The 26,016-nt window shown below is 41.5% G+C and overlaps 1 protein-coding gene across 1 annotated transcript; it reads right to left on the reverse strand.

Moving 5' to 3' along the window:
• Positions 1 to 407: 407 nt before the first annotated feature.
• SLC22A3 (solute carrier family 22 member 3) lies at positions 408 to 23,610 on the reverse strand. Its single transcript, XM_082215263.1, has 11 exons — positions 23,037 to 23,610; positions 16,314 to 16,417; positions 15,007 to 15,161; positions 10,890 to 11,058; positions 9,293 to 9,410; positions 5,896 to 5,993; positions 5,577 to 5,791; positions 4,412 to 4,520; positions 3,523 to 3,635; positions 2,200 to 2,320; positions 408 to 733 (listed from the first exon to the last, which is right to left on the reverse strand). Exons 1-11 carry the CDS (start codon positions 23,448 to 23,450, stop codon positions 679 to 681), a joined length of 1,671 nt encoding a protein of 556 aa, XP_082071389.1. The 5' UTR covers positions 23,451 to 23,610; the 3' UTR covers positions 408 to 678.
• Between the last annotated feature and the right edge of the window lie 2,406 nt (positions 23,611 to 26,016).

A 26,016-nucleotide genomic window follows, 5' to 3' on the forward strand; every position in this document is an offset into this window, starting at 1 on the left:
CCTTCGCAGTGCAAAACAAGTGATTTTAGTATATTTCATTTGTTTTTATTGTTCCATTTTTATTCCACTTTTTACCCTTTTAAAAACCTTTATTAAACTTTTTTGAAAATAAACTAAATCAAACCAAATAGATGCAAAGGGTAAGTTATTAACATAACAGGCTTAAGGCATCTCAACAAATATACATACTTTTTATTGTATCTTTGAAATAAGAATTTGTTTCCCCTGTTCTCATTCAGTTCCACTGGAGTATTTGAATGGCTATGTTTTTCTTGTTATTTATCACAATGTTGTGGATTCCTTCAGTGTATTTCCTGTTTCTCCAACAGAAGTGTGAAACAATTACTCTTACGAGTTAGGGAAGATAAAGGATGGCCAGATGGCCCAGACATAAGCAAAGAGTCAAGTTTCAAATAGAACAACTTATTTAATGGAAATTATTTCTCTTCTACAAAATCCACATATAACAGTTCCCCACCTGGAAACAATAGGCTCAGAAAACACATCCATACTCCCAAAGTCATAGAAAAATATTATATTTACTTTAAGTGTCTTTTAGGGATTTTTATTATGGAAAAACAGGATCCATTTTCTCCATCTGGCATGATAATGGCATCCACTGGACATCAGACTGAAAGCCAGGTGATTGGCGGTGCCCTCAGAACATTTGGCAAATGATCAAACATATGTGCTGGAAATCTGATGTTTCTGTTTCCCACACTTTCTGCTGAAACTGTGGTGATAAAAGGAAAGAGAAAAAAGAAGAAAAGCCATGCTTTAATGGTGGGACAAAGTTTTTATTTAAGCAGACATGTATGCTTTTAAAAATCACGCTAATCTTTGATGAAAACCGCTGTCGCTGAAGATAGCACTACAAGGGAAGTGACTATGGGAGCTGAGTGGTCTACTATAGAGGTTATAGTATCAGACTAGGAAGACCCATATTCAAATCCATACTCATACTTGAGGCTTACTGGGGCAGTGACTGTTTCTAAGCATCACTTCTCTGTCAGCGTTCTCGTAAGGATAAAATGCGGTGGGGAGGATGGGGACAGAATAACAGATCATTGCATATGGCACGCCAATCTTTGAGTGGTGCAATATTCCAGGGGGTTCCAGAATTTGGTTTCCTTGGAATGAGGGACAGTGGAGACTGTGGTTTATTTACACATATATACAACCTGAGCCCACAATGTAGGGGCTCATGGCATCAACACCCCAGAAGGTCTCGCTTTCCCCATTGTTACAGCCTTGGATTCCAGTAAAAATACAGCATGGCTCTCACTCTCTGTTTCTGCCTGCTTCTAGCTTCCCTCCCTCTCTCACATCACTCTGGCTATTGTGCCAGGTGAGGGAGGGGGCCTACCCCTATGCCCTCCAGCACAAAGCAACTTCCTTTCTTATACTAACAACTCATACTTAGGACCAGTGCTTTTTTCTTAAAAACCCGTTTAGGGATACAGTGGTCCCTTGGGTTAAGAACTTAATTCGTTCCGGAGGTCCGTTCTTAACCTGAAACTGTTCTTAACCTGAAGCACCACTTTAGCTAATGGGGCCTCCCGCTGCCACCATGCCGCCGGAGCACAATTTCTGTTCTCATCCTGAAGCAAAGTTCTTAACCCGAGGTACTATTTCTGGGTTAGTGGAGTCTGTAACCTGAAGCGTCTGTAACCAGAAGCATCTGTAACCCAAGGTACCACTGTACTCTCATTTCCCTACTTATATTGAAATACTGCCCCTCAATGAGGCCGAACTTAGATTCACAAAATGTTTAGGGGTATGCGTCCCCCCAGAAAAAAAGCACTGCTTAGGACCAGGTAACTCGCCAAGAAACCTACCTGTCTTTTTTAACAATGGAATCCTCAAACTCACACCACTATGCCTGGTGGGAAGGTTGGGTATAAACACAACAAATAAATTAGCACCAATAGCAGCTTCCCTGCTGGCGTGAAACAGCAGCTTAGAATAGGGATTTTCATTAGGACTGCATCGTGAGGTGCAGGGGTGAGGTCAACTGCTTCCACCCACCCACCCATCTCAATCTGACTAGCTCCCCTCAATGCTATATATATATATTTTTAAAAGCACACGTATGCAAGTTCAAGGGCACATTTAACGAACAGTTTGGTGCTTGAGGCTAATGAAAGGTCTGGAGAAGGAACCATCTGAAATCCCAAGAAAGTGTATGAGATTATTTACGGGTAGATAGCAGTGCAGGCATTGGGCAGTTGTTCCACATCCTCGACTGTCTCCGGTAAGGGAAGGCCCTTTGTCTCCGGTAAAAATGTGACCAGAAGCCCACATAGAATGGAAAGTATACCTGTCAAAATGTGAAGCAGGAAACATACAGTATGTCACATGGAGTGAGAAATAATATTTAATTCTACAGTTTTAGATAGTTCAGAGGCAGGGAACAAGAAAATGTGGGGGAAGCCCTAACTGCTGGGCAGGGGGGAGTGAGTGGTTTATGTGTATATATGCATGTTTATGGGTGGATGTTTATGAATGGATGCAGGGGCACCAGCTCTTGGGGGCCCAACCCTTTTGGGGCCCCCAATACTTCTTAGGGGTGCTCCCCATGTTCAAAAAAATCAGGGCCATTGCAGAGCCAAGTGTGGTGCAGTTTCAGTGGCTGGCTCCTTCTCCTCCTGCTCCTGCCATGGAGGGGGAGGAGGAGGAAACAGCCCCCAGCCAATGGCAGCAATGGCAGGAGGAGGAGGAGGAGCCACTGAAGCTGTGCTGCCACCAAATTCAGCTCTGCCCCTTGGCTCCTCCAACATCCTGACTTGATGTTGGGACATCACACACATAACTTTCCCCCTTCCCCCAATCTCCCTCACAAGTTAGCACCTCTGAATGGATGTGTGTCATGAGGAACACATCCCTCAGGCTGGTTATTATAAGAGCTACTATTTAACTTTAATAACTGGTGCCTGAGTTTGCCTTTTCCCTCTTCTCTACCTTTCCCCTTTCACTTTTGTGCCATGTCTTTTAGACTGAAAGCCTGCAAGCAGGGACTATCTTGTTTTTATTGTTATGTAAGCGGTTTTAATTGATTGTGTGGGAGACTTTTTGGCTAAAGAGCAGAGCACAAGTTCTCTAAATAAATAAAAGTAGTATGTAAACAAACTTAATGATGATATTGTTAAGGATTTCTATTCCCTACAATACAGTGTTGGTACCTATCCAGCACAATTACACATAAGGAACTGGGCACCGCTGTACTTGTCCCCCTGACAACTCTCCAAAGGGCAGGACTGTTAGATGCTTTCAGAAGTGTAGAGTCAGTGTGGATGGTATCAGAAGGGTGATCTGAAAATTCACTGGGAGAAAGTGGTTGTGGGAAGTGGCTCTCAGCATCACACTTTGCTTTGGGGTGGGGGGGGGATAATTGTATGGCAAAATGGAGCTACAAAACAGTAGTGAGTGTGGAATCCCAATCCCAATATTACTTCCTGAAAGAATCAGAAAAAGAAGAAGAACCATCTTTGAAAAGAGGTCACTTTTAAAACAATATCTTACAATAAACAATCAGAGGCAGCTCTGACCAGTAGGCTGCTAGACGGTAGAGAAGAAATGGGGCTAAAATTCCCCCTATGTCACACAGTCCTGAGCACAATGAAACACCAAAGTTCCTATAGGGGAAAGAAAAGAGAATATATTACTCAGGATTTATGCACTAGCTTCCAAGATGCTATACTATACCTACTTTCCCCATGATACCTTCATTCCACTCTGGTTTGCTTTCTTTAACTGAACTCCAGATTTGGCCTTTAAGTCAGGGTATAAGAGCCTATCAACAGGAACTTGCAAAGGTGATGATAGCAAGAATGCACTTTGTTCTAGACCACACTTCCCCAACCTGCTTCACCCCAGATATTTTGGATCCCAACTTCCTTCACCCCCAGCCAGCATGGCCAACAGCCAAGGCTGATGAGAGTTGTGGTTAAACCACATTCTTATACTGCTTTTGGAAATGTTTCTTTAGGAGTGTCCTAGACCTAGACAATATCGGGGTTCCTTTGGCTCTTTTTATATGGGAATGCTAAGGAGACCTCATTCAAACCATTGGAGTGCAGGGCTGTGAACTGAAGATTTTTAAATTTTAGACTCTGAGCACACTGTGGCATGTGACTGTCTTGTAAATGGTTTTCTCTATCATTTCGCCAGTGCTTTTTTTTTAATAGAACTCCCACTTTTATTTGATGGACAACTCTAAGTCCCAATGAACTCAGTGGGGCTTACTTCTGAGTAGGCATGCATAGGTTAGCAATGCACATGTACGAGCCACTTCACTGCTTGATGTAATCTGTCAGGTTAACCACAATTTCTGCTCCACTGCTACTTCCTCCCCCAACCCAAGCCCACAACTATGTGGATCCCCCCCAAAAAAAGTGCTTATTCCATTTACCTGAATATTGTAGGGTACAATTCAGAATTCACAAGATAGACAAGCTCAAAAGTTATGGTGATCCCCAGTCTTGCCAAGATGGCGCATGATGTACTTAGCCATGGTATATCTGTGGAGTATTCATGCAGATGAAACACGAAAAGGATTTATTTAACCATGGAAACCAAAAATCAAGATCCTATTCCTGATCCATTTCACAATGAATTTGTGCCCTTCTCATCTAACCCCTTCTCATCTAACCCCTGTTGCTTCAGCAAAGCTTCTTCACGGATAAATGAGCAAAAGAAGTGATGATATTCTACTCAAATGAGGTCAGAAGTGGAGAATCATTTGACTATGAATGGACAAAATGGAAGTTTAAAAGAGATATTATTTATTCACCATTGGTACCTGCCCCAATATTAAGGGAAGGTATTTAATTTTAATCAATAACAATAAATGAGCTAGAAATGCAACCTCCAGATTTGAAAATAATTAGCAGTGTTACTCACACACATTTCACATTTACCGGCAGGTGGCACTAAAATACTACTTTTCATTATGCAGCTGCCAGCTTAGCTTTGAAGCAGAGCAGTGCCAGAGACTCCCCATTAGTTTTCTAGGGTTGCCATATTTCAAAAAGTGAAAATCTTGATAGAAAAGTTGTTGAACTTTTCTTTGGGGGTGGGGCAAAATTGTTGGCAAAATGGCAAAAAATGCTCTTTTTGAGCTATTTTTTATTTTTTAAAAACGGCAAAAATGGCACTGTTGAGATGGCTGACACATGTCTGGATTTTTCCAGACATTTAATCCAATTTTCGTCTGGGCACTGCTGTCAACTGCTGTATTCCGTGCATGTCCAGGAAATCCTGGGCATATGGCAACCCTAGTTTTGCTCATTAGGAAACAAAATGAAAAGCAACAGCATTAAGCATTAAGCAATACCTTTCATTAAGACTCAATATAAGGTCACAGAGCAGTGTGTGCAAGCTTTTCTGGAGTATGCTATTATTTCCAAGAAGAAATGCAAGATGATATTTCAGCAAGCTTCCGTTCCAAGATATGGTTGGGGGTGTGTGTTTCACATATTTTTAAATGTGTGTATGCGCACGCACACATGTGGTCTGCCTTGAAAGACAAGGGTGAGTTAGCAAGTAAAACAAGCAAATAAAAACGAAAAGATTACCTTTGGGCAAGAATGCAGTCATTAAGCACGCAGCACCTGCCACGAAGGCACTTGTTGCAAAGAGAGGGCGCCTGCCAATGCGGTCAATTGTCAATAAGATTAGAAAAGCTGAAGGCAATTCCATCAGTGCTGAGACAAAGAACTCCAAATACAGATTTCCTTCTATGATTCCCAGGCGCAAGACAAGCCCTTGATAAACCACTGCACTTGTGAACCTTAAAAAGGAAGAAAAAAACAGCTGCAAAAGGTTCAAAGCAGGCCGGCTTGCATGGCAAAGGCCACAGGGGAAAGCCACAGAGGCAACACAGCCGGGACTCACCAGGCATACATCAGGATTAGAGTGAACTTTCTCATCTGCGGAGTTCTAACCAGTTCAAGGAGAGACGGGTTGCTAACCTCCTTGTCGGAGAGACTGATCTAAGTAAAAGAAACAGAGACCAAAACCCAAATAACTTCAGGGGAGTTTGTACATGTAGAAGTGGTATAGAAATGAAACATCCACATAAAAATATGAAAAGTACGGGTTGATGGCAAGTGGAGCAAGCCAAGGTTTGCTGCCTGATGTTCTGCAAGCTCTGAACAATTCATAAAATAATTTAAACAAATAATATCCTATAAAACTTTGGGGAGGAGGGGAGATACTTGGACTATATCTACCAAATATTTCGCTTACTTTTAGGGAGCAATATTTCTTACCCTATTTAAATACTGCTGTCAAATAAGACAAGGAGCCTTGGGCTTGAGTAACTTGGGGCTACAGCTCATCAATATGCAACCCCCCCAAAACACACACACAATATAAGGGTGTTAGGCATTCAGATCAAAATCCAATGCACAAGCAAATGAGTTTTCATCAAAGCATTAATATTAAACATTAAGTGTTATTTTTGTCTGTCATATTTTTACAGAAAATAGGAAACTTTTTGCATAATACTGCAAAAGCACAAAATCAATCTAGCACAAATTTTAAAAATGATTTATTTTTAAAGGTTGCCATTCTGGTTTTTCTAGTTCACGTGATAGCAAATATTGTAAATGTTTGATTTTGCTAGGCTTTTACTATTTGGGGAGTTCTTTTACTATTTGGGAAGTTCTTCTATTTGAGTTTATTTCTGTTTTTATTTTGTTACTTTATGATGTGTGTGTGTGTGTGTGTGTGTGTGTGTGTGTGTGCGTGTGCATATGCATGTGTATGTGTTTAATTGTACTTTCATGTTTTTATTGTATTTATTTCATGTTTTTATTGTAAAATAGCCTAGTAATCTTTGTCATTTAAAGGTGGAACAGAAACAGAATAAACAGGAAGAAGTATAGACAGTATTTAGTTATGTGTGATGCTGCCTTAGACTGTGTTAGAGGACTCGGTTGTCCAAACTGTCCGGTACTGTCTTAATATGCACAGCAGCATATATGCACACACAGCAGGTGAAGCCATGGCACTCAATCTACCTCCTGTCAACTGAGCTGCTGCTGTTTTTTGGGAAGAGAGACAGTGGAATGGAGGTGGAAGGGAGATCAGAAGGCTTCGAATACAGTGGTAAGAGTACCAGATTGGCTCCCTAATGCACAGGCACCATTCTGACCTCCCTGCCACTTCCCTCTTCCCCTCCGAATAGGCAGCAACTCTCAGAAAAGCACAAACAAAAATATTTTGTCAACCTTGATAAACGAAAAGAAAATACTTGTGCATTTTCACTTTTGAAACTCAAATCAGCACTGATTTTGCTCACTTCTAGCCTTGGGCCCCTCACCAACTCTCAGCCTAACCTGCCTCACATGGCAGTTGTGAAGATATAAGATTAAATAAAATGACCAAAAAAAAGAGTGCTTCTGTCATAAACCTCAAACTTTGATTCCTTTAAGCAGAGTGGTGCATCTTTGGACTATAAAAGGCCAAGTTTTTCTCTCCCCCTCTAAGTATAGCTCCAAGGCTTCAACCAGTTCTCACCTCTCCCCCCACCTTTGTTGTTGTTGGGAAAGAAGCATGCTCTGTTGTACAATGTAAAGAAATTATAATGAAAACAACTCTACAACACCACACAGTTCCATGCCACACAGCTCGTCATCATAACAGCAGGTTTATCACCACCAGGGCATTAGCATGCCTACAAAAGATACAATACAGCAAATTTTCTCAAACTCAGAGCTTCGCTTTGAAAAGCAGAGCTATGTAATCTTGGAACTAGGAACTCCACTGAGAGTACACCCTGTGAAATGCACTTGACCCTCCCATTATCACACTTCCGGGAGCATCGTGCTCTCCTTCTGGGCGTAGAATCAAGAATGACTGAACTTGTGTATCCAAAAGGATCTGGAACAGTTCCAAAGTACAGCTTAGAAGCCTTAGACTATTACCGAGGGCTAAGCAATTTCAGCTGTGACTAAATTAGGGTCACCCAGCTGTGGATACTACTTAAAAATATAGGCTACGATGTTTGGGAACGAAGAGGAGAGAGTAATACTAGCCTGGACACCAAGGTCACCATTCTAAAAATACTGAGATGTTGAACAAACTGAAGAATCTGAACAGATGGACATCATGCAGTCCGCACATTCTCTTGCTCGTAATCTGATCGCATGAAAATATGATCTTCACAATATGGTTGACAGACAACGCATTCGGAAGATGTGTGGCAAAAGCAACTCTTTCATGTATGGCTGTTTAAAAAAAAAAATTACGAAAAACTGCAGTACCTCTTTGTGTTGATTTACATTGGTGTAGTATAGGATCCTCTGATTTTTGGGAAGGAAAGTACTGAATTCTGCATCTGCTACTTTTAACATTACTAAATATTTTGAGGGAAATGCTAGGTTTTGAGGGAAATGCTAGATTTCCAACTATCCTCCTGGAGAAGAATACTGCTGCTCTGGAAGAAACCTGACGTCTGCCTGAGCAGGCAGGGGCCTGCAATTATTGATAGGCCTCCCGCTGGTGGTAGCCAGCGTAGAGTTCCCAAAAGGGGTGTTTTGGGATATGTGTAGGTTTGGGCCAGTTACAGATCCCCTGAATCCTTCTCCTCCTCCTCCTCCTCCTCCTCCTCCTCCTCCTCCTCCTCCTCCTTCTTTTGCCCATGAGGGGCCTGATTCCAACATCTCTGTTGTACCAGCTGGTGTAGTAAAACCATCCTGACCAACAGGAGTTTGGATGTGGTGGTGGCCTACTGTCCTGTTTGCATAGTTAGTATTTCTCTCAGTAACTAATTGAGCAACACCAATGTTTTCAAAGCACCTACAGCAACTAAGTGCAGTACATAAGACAAATGAAAGAAAGATAACATGCAAGCCCTGCCATCAGGTTTCCACTCCCAAGAGGCCAGTATCTTATATGCACGCAACAGAATGAGTCTGTGCAGACTTTCTTCTTTGCGTATTCACTGTACAAATGGTGTGTGAACATTCGTTTGTGTGTTCGAGACATCTGACACCTGACCTGCCTCCAATATGACATATCCTGAGGGCCCAATTTGCCAATGTACACATGTTCAGCACAACATCTGAAAAGTGAGCAGGAGTGAAACACACCCCAGAGCAAGCCCTTAATACAAAAAAACAGGTACAAAATGGGGAAAATCATCTCCTCCACCCTCCAGCTAACAGTTAGATGGCCACAGGGCGAGAAACAGAAAACCCAACAGTACAAACTGAACATGCCTTGCTAACACCATGATGATGCTAAAAGTGGTGCATTTGATGCTTAGCACATATATGGTGAGTACCTCAGTATAATGTGATGGAAGACATTTCCCATTGTCTTTGGCGATGGACTGAATGATCTTTAGGGCTTTTTCTCCTTTTTTACGTGTCAGTAGCCACCGTGGAGATTCAGGTACTGCCCTGCAAAAGTAGAGACACTGGTAAGGATGTATCTGCAAGCTGTGTTCAGAAACCAAATAGATTTATTGCTTGTAAGAAGGCACGAAGCTAATCAACATCCCTGTGCGGTTCTCCTGCCTTCCATTTTTTCCCTGGCAAGCTGGAAGCTCTTTAATCCTCCTGTGTGAATGTGTGTGTGTTTGTGTGAAGGCTGAAACAAGCATCCCATGGAGTCAGCAAGCAATTTGACACTGCACACAGTAGAAGCCCGGTATAAGTGACCCACATAATGTTGATGATTCTGTCCATTCTTTATACATAGTTGGACAAAGAAGCACATAAATTATGTGGATGACTTGTAATATGATCCCTGGAAACTAGTGAAATGCAAACTAGATTTCTAAAGGGAATGTTGCATAGTCAATTTCAGAAACTTTCAGAATCGATTGTAAATTCTGAACTGAACTGAAAAAACTTTGAGTTTACCTTGAAGAGACAGATCAACTCTTTTTAAATAGCACTCCTATTTGTCCATATTTTACACAAACTATATCTGTGGCTTGTGGTTCTATATTCAGCCATAACTCTTTTCAAGTATGGTCAAATAGGTATACTTGCTTTCGTAGATTTTCACGGGTACAGGAATGCAGGTTTTGGTGTCTTCGGGTGTCTTCCCGTGTAAGAGTCGGGGTGTCTGTGCGACGTTTCGACGAGGTCTCACTCGTCATCTTCAGGCTGGTGCTTTCGGCTTCTTGTTACTGGAACAGAGCAGAATCTGGTGTTTGAGTTCCTATAAATACTGTTGAGGGGTGTGGTGTATAGCCTCCAACGTTCTGGGCAGAGAGGAAGTTCCTAGATTAGTGTGCCTTTTCTTCTTTTGTTCCTTAATTACTTGAGGGATATCCCTCAAGTAATTAAGGAACAAAAGAAGAAAAGGCACACTAATCTAGGAACTTCCTCTCTGCCCAGAACGTTGGAGGCTATACACCACACCCCTCAACAGTATTTATAGGAACTCAAACACCAGATTCTGCTCTGTTCCAGTAACAAGAAGCCGAAAGCACCAGCCTGAAGATGACGAGTGAGACCTCGTCGAAACGTCGCACAGACACCCCGACTCTTACACGGGAAGACACCCGAAGACACCAAAACCTGCAAATAGGTATACTGTTTATAGATGTGGGCTTATATTTAAAAAGGCACAATTTGGGGAGGAGGTTACTGATGATAACTTTCTGTGTTCTTAAACAAAGTATTTTGTTTACATTGTGCTTTAGAGTATTCAAAGCTCTTCAAAGGCATATCACAGCAATCCTTATAATTCTGAATGAAGGTCAGTATTATGGCTCCCATACAGTAGATGTGGGCAATTTAATGAGCTGTGAGACAGACAGAGGACTTCTCATAATTACTAAAGCTCCCAGTTTATACTACAGGACCTCATACTGTGTAATATATAATTATTCTAAAGATACGAGAAAGAAAATAACATGAAATTACCAGTAATACAACAGGAAGAGGAAGTTGGGGAGTGTCGTAGCTAGCTGAATCTCTCGCCATGTGGGAATGAGATAAGCAATTCCAGGAAGAATCACAACTCCAAGGGTGAAAAAGATCTGAATTACAATTCCAACAATCCTTCGCTGATCTGAACCAACTATCTCTGTCACTGAATACAGAAATGGACAAAATAAAAGACATTGAAAGGAAACAGCCTGCACATTATTAAAACCATTAATAGGGTGATGATAGCAAGTCACTGTTCTGTGGTACACGTGGAGACATTTTGCTTTGGTATTGCTAACTTCTTTACATTAGTTGGCAGAAGGAAATTAATGTCACAGATGTCTGATGTTATGAATCTATGGCCTGGTTCAGACATAACTATCTCAGTTAAAAACCATTGTTTATTTGGCTAAGAACAAGTGGTTAGCCTGGACATACATTCATCCCTCCCTCGTTCCCTTTCATTCCCCCTTCTTTTGCACAATGTATTGCCTTAAATCACACTTTCCCATTACATACAAACTTGGAAACTGGTTTAATCTTTGGCTACAAAAGTAGGGCATCAAACCAGATGGTTCAACAATTGACAGAAATCCTGCCATTGTTTATGAAACCAAAATAATTGTATCTGAATTGAGCCCATAACTCATTCATTGGTGAGATAGTGTATGTTGGTATTCTTTGGTCTTATTACTATTGAATGAGCATCTATGTAGCTTCATATGTATAAAAATGTCATATAAAGAACACATTTTTCTTCTCCTGAGTGATGCTGGCTTCTGCTTAAAGGTAAAGGTACCCCTGCCCGAACGGGCCAGTCTTGACAGACTCTGGGGTTTGTGCGCCCATCTCACATCTAGAGGCCGGGGGCCAGCGCTGTCCGGAGACACTTCCGGGTCACGTGGCCAGCGTGACAAAGCTGCATCTGGCGAGCCAGCGCAGCACACGGAACGCCGTTTACCTTCCCGCTGGTAAGCGGTACCTATTTATCTACTTGCACCCGGGGGTGCTTTCGAACTGCTAGGTTGGCAGGCGCTGGGACCGAGCAGCAGGAGCGCACCCCGCCGCGGGGATTCGAACCGCCGACCTTTCGATCGGCAAGCCCTAGGCGCTGAGGCTTTATTATTATTTTTTTTATAAAATTTTTATTGGTTTTACAAAATTTTTAAATAACAAACAAACACTTAAAGAGACAAACATACACGTATAGTTTCATAACATATTTTCATAAACCTCTTTTCTTGGACTTCCCCTTACCCCCCCTTTCTGCATCCCGATGTCCATAATTTTTAGCAACTCCCAATTGTTACTTCCAACCTCTATCATCTTAGTCCTCTCTATATTCTGACCTTATATCACTGTATCCCTTTGTTTCTAAAAACCACAACACTTTAACATTCATTAAGTTTATAATAGTCCTTAAGATAGCTTTTAAATTTTCTCCAATCTTCTTCCACCGTCTCCTTTCGTTGGTCACGGATTCTGCCTGTCATCTCAGCCAATGTCATATAGTCCATCACTTTCATCTGCCATTCTTCCAGAGTGGGTAGATCTTGTGTCTTCCAATACTTCGCGATGAGTATTCTTGCTGCTGTTGTAGCATACATAAAAAAAGTTCTATCCCTTTTTAACACCAATTGGCCGACAATGCCCAAGAGAAAGGCCTCTGGCTTTTTAGGAAAAGTACATTTAAGTACCTTTTTCATTTCATTATAGATCATTTCCCAGAAAGCCTTAATCTTCGGGCACGTCCACCAGAGGTGGTAGAAGGTGCCTTCAGTCTCTCTACATTTCCAACATTTATTATCGGGCAAATGATAAATTTTTGCCAGCTTGACTGGAGTCATGTACCGCCTGTAAACCATTTTCATAATATTTTCCTTTAAGGCATTACATGCCGTGAATTTAATACCAGTGTTCCATAACCATTCCCAGTCAGCTGACATGATATTGTGCCCAACATCCTGTGCCCACTTAATCATAGCCAATTTGACTGTTTCGTCCTGTGTACTCCATTTCAGCAACAAGTTATACATTCTAGATAAATTCTTAGTATTGGGTTCTAATAACTCAGTTTCTAGTTTTGATTTTTCCACCTGGAAGCCAATTTTCCTATCCTGTTTAAAAAACTCCATTATTTGGCGATATTGAAACCAATTTTGTACTTTATGTTTCAATTTCTCCTGGCTTTGTAGTTTAAGCTTATCTCCATCCTGTTCCAAAATTTCCCAATACTTCGGCCATCCGACCTCCATATTGAGTTTCTTCACTGCTTTAGCCTCCACTGGTGACACCCATCTAGGGGTTTTGTTTTCCAACAGATCTTTATATCTTATCCAAACATTATATAGTGCTTTTCTAACAATATGATTTTTAAAGGTACTATTAACTTTGTCATACCATAGATATGCATGCCAACCAAAAGCATTGTTAAAACCCTCCAGATCCAAAATGTCCGTATTCTCGAGGAGCATCCATTCTTTCAGCCAGCAAAAAGCTGCTGCCTCATAGTACAATTTTAAGTCCGGCAGGGCAAAACCCCCTCTTTCTTTTGCATCTGTCAATATTTTGAATTTAATTCTGGGCTTTTTGCCCTGCCAGACAAATTTCGAAATATCTTTCTGCCACCTCTTGAAACATTCCATCTTGTCAAGAATCTGCAAGGTCTGAAACAAAAATAGCATTCTAGGCAATACATTCATTTTAATCACCGCAATTCGGCCTATTAGGCGCTGAGGCTTTAACCCACAGCGCCACCCGCGTCCCTGGCTTCTGCTTACCTTCACTGTAAAACAGACAGATGTACATACCAACAGTCTGAGTGATGATTCCATATTCTCCACCCCTTTAGTTTTGGGATTTAACTTTTAAAATACCACATGCACACTTCTCCCAATTAAATGTATAATTATGTGTCACCTCCCCACCTTGAAAACCAGAAACGGTTCATAGAATGTGGTGGTAAATTAGTGATGAATTACTTTCCTTTGTGCTCAACAATGTATGTCTAAAAAACCGAATCCTACCATGGTGACTGCATTTTTTAAAGTCAGCTCACCACTCAAATTAGGTACATCTCTGTGCATTCTTAAATTTATAAACCTTGGACTTATTTAAAATCTGGGTCATATTAGATCGACTTGTGACCAAACTATACACAATTCAGAAGCCATTATTGTCTTCAATAAACTTATTGTTTTTGCAGTCCCTGAGGCAGATAACAAAAACAGGAGAGGTATTGAGCCTCTGGTCAGCTGCTGTACATGGATCTTGTGTGTAATTTTGCCTGGTGGGTTATGAACTGGGGTCAAATGAGATGTGACCTGGTGTTAAATGTGTTGCTGCATTTCAAATGCATGTTTGTTAACATTCAAGTAGCAGCTGCTGGGGATGGGATTGATAATTATTAGGACTGCAGCATGGCAGAGAGGGAAAGTTAAATCCTTTCTCCTCTTGCTGTGATATTGACAGAAATGGTTCCTTTGGAACTTTTATTAACATCAGGAGGAAATCTCCACCACCAGCACTATCAGAATAAAATGTCTTCAAATGAACCAATCCCTGCATAATCCACCCTCCCTTTCATGCAGTAATTTAGCAATATTCACAATGCAATCTATTGATTTTATGTGCATTGTGCCTTGTTGTTGTTTAGTTGTTTAGTCGTGTATGACTCTTCGTGACCCCATGGACCAGAGCATGCCAAGCACTCCTGTCTTCCACTGCCTCCCGCAGTTTGGTCAGACTCATGTTAGGAGCTTCGAGAACACTGTCCAACTATCTCGTCCTCTGTCGTCCCCTTCTCCTTGTGCCCTCCATCTTTCCCAACATCAGGGTCTTTTCCAGGGAGTCTTCTCTTCTCATGAGGTGGCCAAAGTATTGGAGCCTGAGCTTCAGGATCTGTCCTTCCAGTGAGCACTCAGGGCTGATTAGCTTAAGAATGGAGAGGTTTGATCTTCTTGCAGTCCATGGGACTCTCAAGAGTCTCCTCCAGCACCATATGTGCCTACAGTATAATAATCCCATTCAAGAAATCCCCTTTTTTCATCTAGTATCCCACATATTACATGCATATATGAAGAGGAAGAATGGAAAACACGCCAAGTCTTACCAATGACAAAGCTTGTCATCCAGGTTCCCTTTCCAAATACACCTTGTAGAAAGCGAAATATTGAAAATACTACAATATTTGGTGCAAAAGCCACTATGAGGCCACATAGTCCTGCCCCAAAGGAGGAAATGAGGTAAATGTTGATTCTGCCGTATCTGTCAAGAACAGAGAGTGTGAGAGCAAAACAGAGAGAATGGGGTTACCTGGTGCAAAAAGAGCTTTTAAGGTCTCGGCCTTTCTTCCTGGGCAATGCCTGGTTGGCAAACCAGCTCTGGGAATGGTAGGGATGCTCTCTCTCCCACCCCTACCCCTCACTAGTCACCTCACTGAAGACAGACTGAACATATTCCTAAACTTCCTAATCTTCACACGTAATGGCATACAAAAGTGCTGTACCGAAAACTCTCCTCCAATTTCTCTAAAGTTTCCTTCCTCTACAAAAGAGACTTCTGCTGTTCTGCCTCATTCAAGGAACACTTTATAATTTTGGTGGGTGTGGACAGGACTTTTTTTCCAGCCGGAACTCGGTTCCAACACCTCTCAGGTGGACGCCATTGCCATTCTAAGAGAACAAGGAAGGTGTTCATGGAGAGTTTTGGCACCTCTATTTCTGGAAAAATAGCACTGGGTGTGGAGTTGAGTTTACCTTATTGTGTCAGTGAGTGTTTTTTCCTTTCCATTAAACATTCTCCCATATTTCCTGATCTGAAAAATCACCATGGGAAGAAGCTGCTCATGATGTCTCTTTCTGCCTTTAACTGAAGCTTGGGAGGCTGGGGTAACTTGCTTCCAAGTGCCTAACGCTGGTGTGCTTCTTCCCTTTTGCTTAAAAAACACCAGTAGCTCTCTGCAATTATGTTTTTAAAAATAAATATGCAATCTAATAAAACGAACAGTTGTCAGGGGCATAGTAGACAACCTCTCTCCAGCTTCCCTTGCTAACAGGAAAGGCCAACTGAAGACATCAAAGGTTTTTCAGGAAATGTGAGCACCTGGGAAGGCTGCAGAATGTAGAAGGAAAGAAGAGACACTCACAAAACCTCTTGGCCACATCAAAATTGCAACAACCTCTCCACATTTCATGCATGAAAATTTCACTGAAATTTTCTTTCAGCTTTGACAATTTTCAAATGCTTTCTCCCCACATGAGTTGATGGAGAATGGATAAAAAACATGGAAGACGTTTTGAGTACAGTACTAATGCAATGTAAACACTCACTCACATAAGTAAAGTAACGTGTGAAGCAGCTCTATCTGCAGTTGAAGAATGACATGGTTCATAGTTTGGTTAAAAAAGAAAATTTTACCTGTCTGAAGCGTAGCCTAGGTAAAATCCTCCTACCAAAAAACCGAGATTGAGAAGAGACTGTGTCATATCTATTAGCCATCTGTCCTCACAAACAAGGTTGTACTGTGGGAAGAAGAAAAAGAGACAATAAGTTTCCGTAGAAGATAAAGTTTTTATTTGACAAAAGATTCCAGGGAGGCTGCAGGAGAAAGGGAATCACTGTAAAAATTGCCTCCATCCTTTTTCCCTTCACATAAACCTTCACTGGAGCAAAAGGCCTTCTGTGACTAGAGATACACCTAGTCTTTTTTAAAAGGGAACTGAAACATTAGAATTGACAGTCTCTATATAAACTATGCCTGGTTTATATAGAACTAATGCTCAATTTAAGAAACTTATAAAACTATTTAGGATCATATTTTGATGGTGGCTGGGCCTGTGAAGTCCTACCCTCTACAGATGTCATAAAAGAATCTCATATGAAGTTGGGTCCAAAACATCTTTGCTGCCTGAGGCAAAAGACAAGATGGTGCCCCCACCCGCCATTCCGTGTACACAAGCCAATACTGGTAATGGGGCAGCGTCTTCCACCATATTTGAGGTCAGCAGGCTAGCTTAGAAGGTGAACGGCATGCCTAGTAGCACAAAGAGCTCTGCCCTTCAACAGCTTGCTGCTGCTCCCCACCTCAAGCACCTGCTGCCTGAGGTTGCCATCTTCCTGTCTAATGGTAGAGTTGGCCACTGTTTTTCAGAAGATCATCCCTGGAAGGCCTCAATGAAAATATAAGAAATGGGAGCAAAATGGAGGGAGTGATAGGTAAAGTGAAGACAGAAGGTGATGAAATGTAACTAAAGAAACAAATTGTTAGCACCCAAGTCTTGCCTGCTGTGACATTATTGCCAGGAACAAGATACCGGGGGGGGGGGGATGCCACTTTGAATAGAAACCATCTGGCTTTGTCAGTCCTTCAGCTAACTTTGTTTGATACCGTATCATCTACATGATAAACATGTCTTAAACTCTGTTGTACTTCTAAGACATCACAGATAAACACTGTTTGTTCTTCAAGTGTTCAACAGCTATCTCCTGACTTAGTGCTGTGAGTGAAATGGTTCCGCCTTTTTGAGCACATCCAAGAAAAAGAAAAGTTTAAAAGAGCTAAGCAAATCTCTATCTCAGTGCTCTGATTTGTAATCGGGAAGATTTCATGAAGTAACTTTTTGGAAGGATTTAACCCAAATCTACTTCCAAGATTCCAGTGGGATAGTCTGATTAATACCAGTTATCGTAAAGAACTAGAGACCTCAGTCTCTGAAAACTTGCATGAATACAATAAAACTAGCATTAGCAATAGAAAGATTTTGGAGAATGCATAATTATTTAGGAGCATGATTTTTGCTTCGTCAACATGAGAAGAGCTTAAACTCTTCAACGCACTGTTATATCCTTGACTGAGATCACTAATTAAAATAATAAAATGATGAATGTAATTAATTCCAACACTGATTATCTGAGCAATTCCAGCAAGAACTAACTCCCTTTTAGCACTCCATAGCATTTTATTTATTTATTTTTAGTCTCACATTTAAACAGTCCCATCTTTTTAGTAGGACCAGTTCCCATGCTGGATTACTCAGTTTTTTATTTGGTATGTTAGGGTGTTTTTTCCCCTTAAGGGTGGTATCTGATACATAGACCCATTGAAACCAATGCTTTTAATTAACTATATTTGAATGCTACATTTTAGCATGATAAGATCCATACATGAGGTAGATCTGCACATTAACTTTGTCATTGTACATTTTTTGCATTAATTTTTGGTATATAGGTTATATAGCATGTATGAAGGAAGGTTAATTGTAGGTGATGTTACAATCAACAGACTTTTATCACACATGGGCCTATATATGCACCAGGAAGAGAATCTAATTCACAGTATGTTCATTAGAATGGGTAGAAATGGTTTCAGTTAGCATGAAACTAGGATTGTTTATGATGGGTTAATTTAATTTCTGAAGTTAAATGCTTATAGCCTAAACATGTACAAAATAAATATTATCTAGTTCAGTGAGAAACCATAAAAATATCTAAATGGGGTACCAAGATTCCTTGCCAATTGTTTATAAGAAAACACTGACGCAATCAATATTTTGAGAGGGGGTGTTGCTTTCTTGTATTTGATTGACAATTGATTTATTGCATTTTCCTGTCATTTTATTGTATTAATAAAAAGGTTTGAGGACCTCTGGGATGAAAAGCGGTATATACATGAATGGATAAATAAATCCTGCTGTCCTTAGAGCTAAGTAAGGTCTGTGTATCAATGGGGAATGTAGTACTTGGCCCTTAAAGTAGCTTCAACAGCAACAGTAATGTTTCATATAGGACTTTATTACGTTGCTGACATCAGTATGTTCTAAACAACTGCATTTCTTCTTCTAGGAAACCAATTATCTTCCCACAAAGGGCATGTTAATCTGGCAAATGTTAACTTGGCAGAGCGAAAGTGTATGCAGGCAGCAGACCAGAATGTATCCTCCATGGAGGACCAAGTGTCAAGATTACAGCAAAAACAAAGCAGCTCCAGGCGTAATTTGACCTCAGAGCTTGGCAAGTACTTCCAGAAATTTGACTCTGGCTTTAGGGGAGAAACACCCTGGGACCTGGATGAAGAACCCTTCATACTTTGTTGGACTTCAGCCACTAGCCAGAATGGCCAATGGTCAGGGATGGTAGAAATGGTAGTCTAACATCTGCAGAGCCACAGGTTCCCATCACCGCTCTAGAAGCTCTCTGTGCCCTCTCTCCTGGAGGCCTGCTACTGCTCTCGGAGAACTGTCATCTACTGACCAGCCAGCCAGCTGTCTAGTGGGATAGCTGGCTTATATAACTAGATAGCTAGCCATTAACCCAACAGTACCACCTCAGAATGCACACAGGAAATCATTTGCTGTCACAACACTATAATTTTCTTGAATGCATTTTTTTTTTAGTCAAGGGTGGAGGAGGCAAAACTTCATGCCTAGGGCTTTGGACAAGGCTAGGCTTCAGGCATGAGATTCCTCACCTACAAATGTAGGAGAACTGTTTCCTTGTGCTGGGAGATTGGGGCAAGCCTACTCCCAAGCTAGTCATTAAGGCTGTGCTTGCTTACTGAGGGCTAAGCCCCATCAGACACAGCAAGACTTATCTGAGTAAACATGCATGGGATTGTGCTACGTATTGCAATAGGGAAAAACACATGCAGAGACTGAAGAGTTATAAGAACATTAACAGTCTGGATTGGTAGTTATATCCAGACAGCCACAGAGCTTTCATTTCTCTAAAAAAGTCGATGTGATTGCATCCCAATAGTCACCATCTACATTCATAGGAACACTGCTTGAAGGAAGAGGTGCAGAGTAGTGGAGCAGGATTTTCCACCCCCAAAAGTAAGCAGTAAGAAATACTTGCTGCAACAGTAAATGTTTCCTCCACATGCATCATTTGCCTCTGGTTTGGCAAAAGGTAGGAGGGCCACTGGCCACAGGAACAACTGTTGTCGCATTCCCAGCCCTCTCATGCTTTGCAAACAAAAAGTCCCTGATTCTTGCTCCATCTGCACTATGTATTTGAACATGCTACTACAGTCATGGCTTCCCCAAAGAATCCAGGGAACTGAAGTCTGATAAAATTGCTGAGAGTACTTAGAAGACCCCTGTTGCCCCTATAGAGCAACAGTTCCCTGAGAAGAGGGATTGATTGTTAAAGCATTCTGGGAATTGTAGCTCTGTGAGGGGAAAGGGGGTCTCCTAACAACTCTCTGTGCCCTTAACAAATTACAGTTCCCAGGATTCTCTGGGGGAAGCCATGACTGTTTAAAGTGGTGTGATACTGCTTTAAATGTATAGTGCAGGTGGGGCCTCAGTCTCAGGTATCTCTTAGTTATAGTATAATAAACAAATATCCACTTAGAACAGGGAAAGGTCCTTGTCTGGAGAGCTGTTTCCAGTCAGCATGGAGCATTTGTCTTCAACTGGTGGGTTGGGACTAGGGATGAAAGAGAACTACAATTCGTTGAAAGCTGAATATATCCAATTTGCCCTTTCCAAAATACCATAAGAACTGGAATGCACCATCCTTCAAAATGCACAACTATCCAAATTTTGCAATGCTGTTCTCCAATCGAAGCTTAATACAATGCATATGTTAGTGGAAATTGTGCATAAAAATAAATATATTGGTGGAAATAGCATGCAAAATGCATAACATTAGGAGAAATTGTTTGCAAAAATGTGCACATTTGTCAAAACTGTTTCCAATGCTGTGTTGATTAGGATAAATTTGCACTAAAATGCTGAAGAATTTTCACGAGGATTTTTAAAAATTCACAAAAATTTTGAAAACTGAAGACTGGAAAAATGAGAAACTATGGGCCCATCCATACTTTCATTTGTTCCATGATTTCAAGTCAAGAGTCCAAGAGGGTTTTTTTTTGTCCTGCGACTTTCCCTGGGAAAACCCACTGTTTACTGCTGAAATCTGAACAAACATCAGTCCGCAGACTGACATAAGGTATGTCACAACAGCAACATTACCACCATGCAAATAACAAAAGGAAGACATGGGTCCCTAAATGCATGTTGGGACTAAAGGTGGACCCAAGATTGGGAAAGTGTGAAGACTTCAGGCAAACAGTAGCTTGATAGGCTGATGGCCCTGCTCAGTATAACACAGCTTCCTGTGTTCATTACAGTGTCTGAAAGCAGCTACTAATGCTACCATATCCGCCTGTCCTTAAATCTGTCATATTTCAGTGTTAATGATTAACAAAATGTTACCACAGACAACCAAAGCAGGATTAAATAAAAAAGATCACTGTCCTTTTTCTCATTCTCTAATCACCCTCCTGCCTCCACCAGCAACATTTCAGCAAAACAATTTCTACTGTATTTATCTAAAGAATGTAATGATATGAGCTCCAGGAAAGAAAATGAACAATATCTAAAATACTGTAATGTATTTCTATTTCTATCTTAAAATGTATACCAGATCTAATTCAAACAGAACAAAACTAGTTCTGGAAAGTTATAGTCCACAAGTGTGAATAAGATACTATTAAACGTGGGTTCCCTTTTACTATTTTGGTGCAAACTAATATCACGAAAGTTAGTGACATAACTTGCATACCTGATCTGCCCCTCCTGTAACTGTGCTTTCTACAGACTAATCCCTAAATAAATGCTGTTCTGACGCTGGTACTGTTTGTTTAATTATTTAATCAGTTGCTTTTATTGTTCTATTTGATTTACTGTGTTTTAGGTAGTTTGCAATCTGCAATGAGATCACTACCTGAGGCAAGAGATGAGTTAGGAATACGAAAGATAAATAATGCAATACTTTTCTTTGTTTCAGGACTTGCATGTGTTCCAGTCGGTGCTGAGGAATATTTGAGCACCTTTTAATAATACAGTGGTACCTCGGGTTACATATGCTTCAGGTTACATACGCTTCAGGTTACAGACTCCGCTAACCCAGAAATAGTACCTCGGGTTAAGAACTTTGCTTCAGGATGAGAACAGAAATCATGTTCTGGTGGCGCGGTGGCAGCATGAGGCCCCATTACCTAAAGTGATGCTTCAGGTTAAGAACAGTTTCAGGTTAAGAACGGACCTCTGGAATGAATTAAATACTTAACCCGAGGTACCACTGTATCTTGTATTTTCAACAGGCATTGCTTCTTTATTGCACTATGCTTTGGTGCAATTTAAGATCTCTTGGTGCAAACTCACTTAGGTTACAATCCTAAATGGGCAAGTTGGTTTAGGTTCTCTTCCTTAGTTTGCAAAGAGCCTTCATCATCTGAAATTAACATATCACACATGGATCTCCACCGTAACCTGTATCAGCAGCACCTTCTTGCTCACTTCCCCCACCCTCTTTTTTGTTGTTCTACAACCTGTCTAAAAAAAGTTTTGTGAAACTTAAAAGCTACTGCACTGTTTATGACTTTCAGCCCATCCTAAAATATTAAGTGGTTGTTGTGCATTGGATTTTTTCTTAATGGACCCACACAGGAAGCTGCATTTTTCATACTTGATTGTTGGTGTTTTATGACGTTTGCCCAGTTATTCTCATTTTATAAATGTCCGTGCTGGCATAGTGTTACTTCCCCCCTCTCTTTTTTATGGCTGAAAATAATAAAATTGATCTGAACAGGCAGCAGTGGGTAGAATTAGTTCCCATCACTGACTAGTTGATCCTTTTTTGCAATGCCAGGGATTAAATCTAAGACCTTCTGCACGCAAAGGATGTGCACTACCAGTGAGCCACACTCCCTTCCTAATGTATTGTTGAATGATAAATGACAAGAAATTCATCCAGAGAGATATACACTGTCTATCTGAATTGGTGCTGCCCTTCTATACAACTGTATTGCCTCAGTTTCCAAGAGGAATTATTTACATATATTCTATTAGCCCATCCATTATCTGAAATGCCATAGCTCTCGTTATACTCTTCTGTTTCGAAGAATCAGTAAAAATGGCTCAGTTTTGGAATTTGCTCACATATTAAGCACATTAAAGACTGGCGCTGCTGTTTAAGGTTACCTATGAAACTTTCCAATTGCTGTTGGGGAGAAGATTAATTATCTGTGTCAACCCACCATAGTTTGCACTCCAGCCTTCTTCTTTTATGTATTTTATAGTCCTGTATTGCTAATGAAAATATGGCTGGAGGATGTATTTTGAATTCTCTTACCTCGCTGGCAATAGTTGAATGAGGTTCTTTGTAGAGCCAGCCATCCGGGCGGCATGTTGTAAGTGACACATTGCTCAAGCTGTTGCTGGTAAGATGAGACAGTGGGTTGGTGCAGCTAGAAGAGGTGTTATACCACTCCAGGTCATACTTCTTGCACTGGGAAGAATCATTCACCAGACTTGAAGCTCGAATGGTAACGTTGTACTCCTCTTCAAATGTCCATCCACATTGCTTCCTTAATTTAGATGCATAAGGAACCCTGCACCAATATTGCTCTGGGTCGCGGCCAAGGAACACAACACCAACAAATAAGAAGGAAAAGGTTATACCAGTCTGGCAAAGAAGGAGGAAGACCCGCTTTTGAAACCTTCCAAATTCCCCAGCCTCTTTTAGAAACTCTTCAAAAGACGGCATTGTAGACAGTTCCTCCCCTCCCCCAAGTCAGATGAATCCAAGAGGTGACACAGCGTCAACAGCTCTCAAACTTTGTGGCTGTTGCCGGTGCTTCCTATAAATCATGTATGCGCAATCTCTCTCTTCTTTCTCTGTCTTCCTCTCTGTCTCCCTCAGCTACACACACATGCAATCAAGTAGCAAAAGCAATGCCGGGGCAGAGCAAAGTTACACACACACACACACACACACACACACACACACACGAGTTGTACTGTCAGTTTGGCACAATGCTTACGCACAGAACTGTAGGATTTCACTATACACTTGGCACGCATGCTGCCCCAAAGAAGGGGGCGTATATATTTTTTCTGTCTACCCAAAGGAGAGATTATGTAATCAAAATGGTTAACTCTTTAGGGACATGCAAACCGAAGAATATAAAGCAGAACTGTGGTCGTTTCCCATAAAAATTAATCCAGATTTGACACATTGAACAGAAATTATGGGAAAGGATCCACTTTGTTAAAATCCATTAAACTTCTCCCTCCCCCAAACACTTGAGTTCTTGCTACTGTAGTGGTTAAATAACTTATTTCAGCTGGTAATTGGAATAGATAACCACATAGGTTACTGCCAAGAGGTGATAATGTGGGTCCGGTGGTGTGAGGGGGAACCAGACACAGAGAATATCAGCTGCTGGCAGTTAGAAACAGTGGAAATGAAGAAAAATGAAAGAGAAAAGAGGTGAAGCGAAAAGGTAGCTAGAAGAGTCACCACTAAGAAGATGAAGAGCAATCATGGGCATCCACAAGACATTTTACTGAAGGGGCAAAGTAAATACTCCAAATGAATAAATAAACATGCGTAGTTGAAAAGTGAGAGCAGGCACATTTTTCACTTTAAAAAATGAGGAGAATGGTGCCTGCACTATTTGCCACATCGCTCAAAAATGAATGCTGGAATTATGGGAATTGTGGTTCATTTGGTGGCACAGGACACTGTTCCCCTCCCCACTGGGCACCCATAGAACCAAGCATGGAACAACAGAAACTTTAAGGGAACAGTCAAGTCAGGCTGACTGACTGTCCTCTATTTATGATAGATAATTGGCAGTGTTGCCACAATAATAAAAAATGGTTTGGGGTGTGTGTGCTCTATCATGTTTTTGTTTTCTCATGTTTATGCTTCTTAATTAAAAGTTGTTCCTGTTTAACTAGAGCAGTGCACAAATTCACCACTCAAAATTACCCAACCCTTTCTACGGGCAGGAAAACTGTGGTGGGCCAGGAATATTTTAGTAAATTTATCCAAGAGAAGGGGAGGAGAAAAGTCCCAACGATTTCTGGGGGGTGAGGCTCACCAGTGGGAGTAGTAGAGCTACTTGCTTGGTTCCTCTAAAAGGTTTCGATTTTTGCTTGTGGCAGTGGCCACAACTGTGGTTGGAGGCCTGGCAGTCATTTTGCACCCTCCACAATGCCCCAAATTTAGCACGGTTCCAGGACATTAAAGGGGGTGGGAGCGGAGAGACACCACAAAAAATGGTGGAGAATATTTAGGCAAAGTTCTGCAATACTGCCTTCTTTTGAGAAGGAGACAGGGCTCTACTTGTCTTATAAAATATATAACAAACTATAGCAAAGTCACTATGCACAGGCAATGTAGATAGACCAGTGGTTTTCAACAAGTGTGCCATGGAACCCTGGGCTGCCTGGAATGAAGGTCAAGGGTGCCGTGGGCAACACTGGCCTCTGTCCCTCTTTCCTTCCCTCCTTCCTCTGATGCCCTCTCACATCTCTGCCTCCCAAAGTCTTCCACAGCTGTTTGTTGCAGCAGCTCTGGCTACAAGCTTCCCAGGGATCAGCAACCTTTTTCAGCAGTGGGCCGGTCCACTGTCCCTCAGACCATGTGGTGGGCCGGACTATATTTTGGGGGGAAAATAATTAACAAATTCCTATGCCCCACAAGTAACCCAGAGATGCATTTTAAATAAAAGGACACAGTCTACTGTTGTAAAAACATGCTGATTCCCGGACCGTCTGTGGACCGGAGTGAGAAGGCGAATGGGCTGCACCCAACCCCTGGGCCTTAGGTTGTCTACTCCGGCCCCAGGTGAATAGTGCCTCTAGGACTTCCCAGGCCCCTGTGGAGCAGTGGGAGGAGGCACCTTTCTTTGGGGCAGGCAGCTCAGAGACCAGGGGCGGTTGCCCAGAGGACTCCCAAGGAGAGGGAAGAAGAGAGAAGGCCAAGGGAACACTCAACAAGAGAGGGTGTTTGAAAAGGGGTGAGGGGCTGCCAGCTCTGCAGGCAAGGCGTGACATAACTGGGCTCCTGAGCCCCACAGAGGTGCTGCAGAAAGAATGTAGTTGGTCAAGGGAGCCATGGACTGAAAAAAGTTGAAAAGGTTTCTTTTGCTTCTTTTACGTCATCACTTCAATTTTCTTCTTTCTTCTTCTGTCTTTTCATTTCTTTTCCAAAAGGTGGCAACACTGGATAGACTTAGATATATCCCACGCCTCGGGGTCAGCATAACAACTTGTAGATTAACCCTAAGACATGGGAAATGTCATTTTTCCATCAGCTGTAT

Source organism: Podarcis vaucheri (genome assembly GCF_965113315.1).
Source record: "Podarcis vaucheri genome assembly, chromosome: 3".
Taxonomy (NCBI): Eukaryota; Metazoa; Chordata; class Lepidosauria; order Squamata; family Lacertidae; genus Podarcis; species Podarcis vaucheri.

What these genes read in the sequence shown, in the direction of transcription:
- SLC22A3 (XM_082215263.1), bottom strand. Translation starts at nt 23,450, where the DNA reads ATGCCGTCTTTTGAAGAGTTTCTAAAAGAGGCTGGGGAATTTGGAAGG. An exon ending in GACTGCATTCTTGCCCAAAG is followed by an intron (nt 4,521 to 5,576) that starts GTAATCTTTTCG and finishes AATACTCCACAG; the next exon opens with ATATACCATGGCTAAGTACA. An exon ending in TTGTACCCTACAATATTCAG is followed by an intron (nt 3,636 to 4,411) that starts GTAAATGGAATA and finishes TTTCCCCTATAG; the next exon opens with GAACTTTGGTGTTTCATTGT.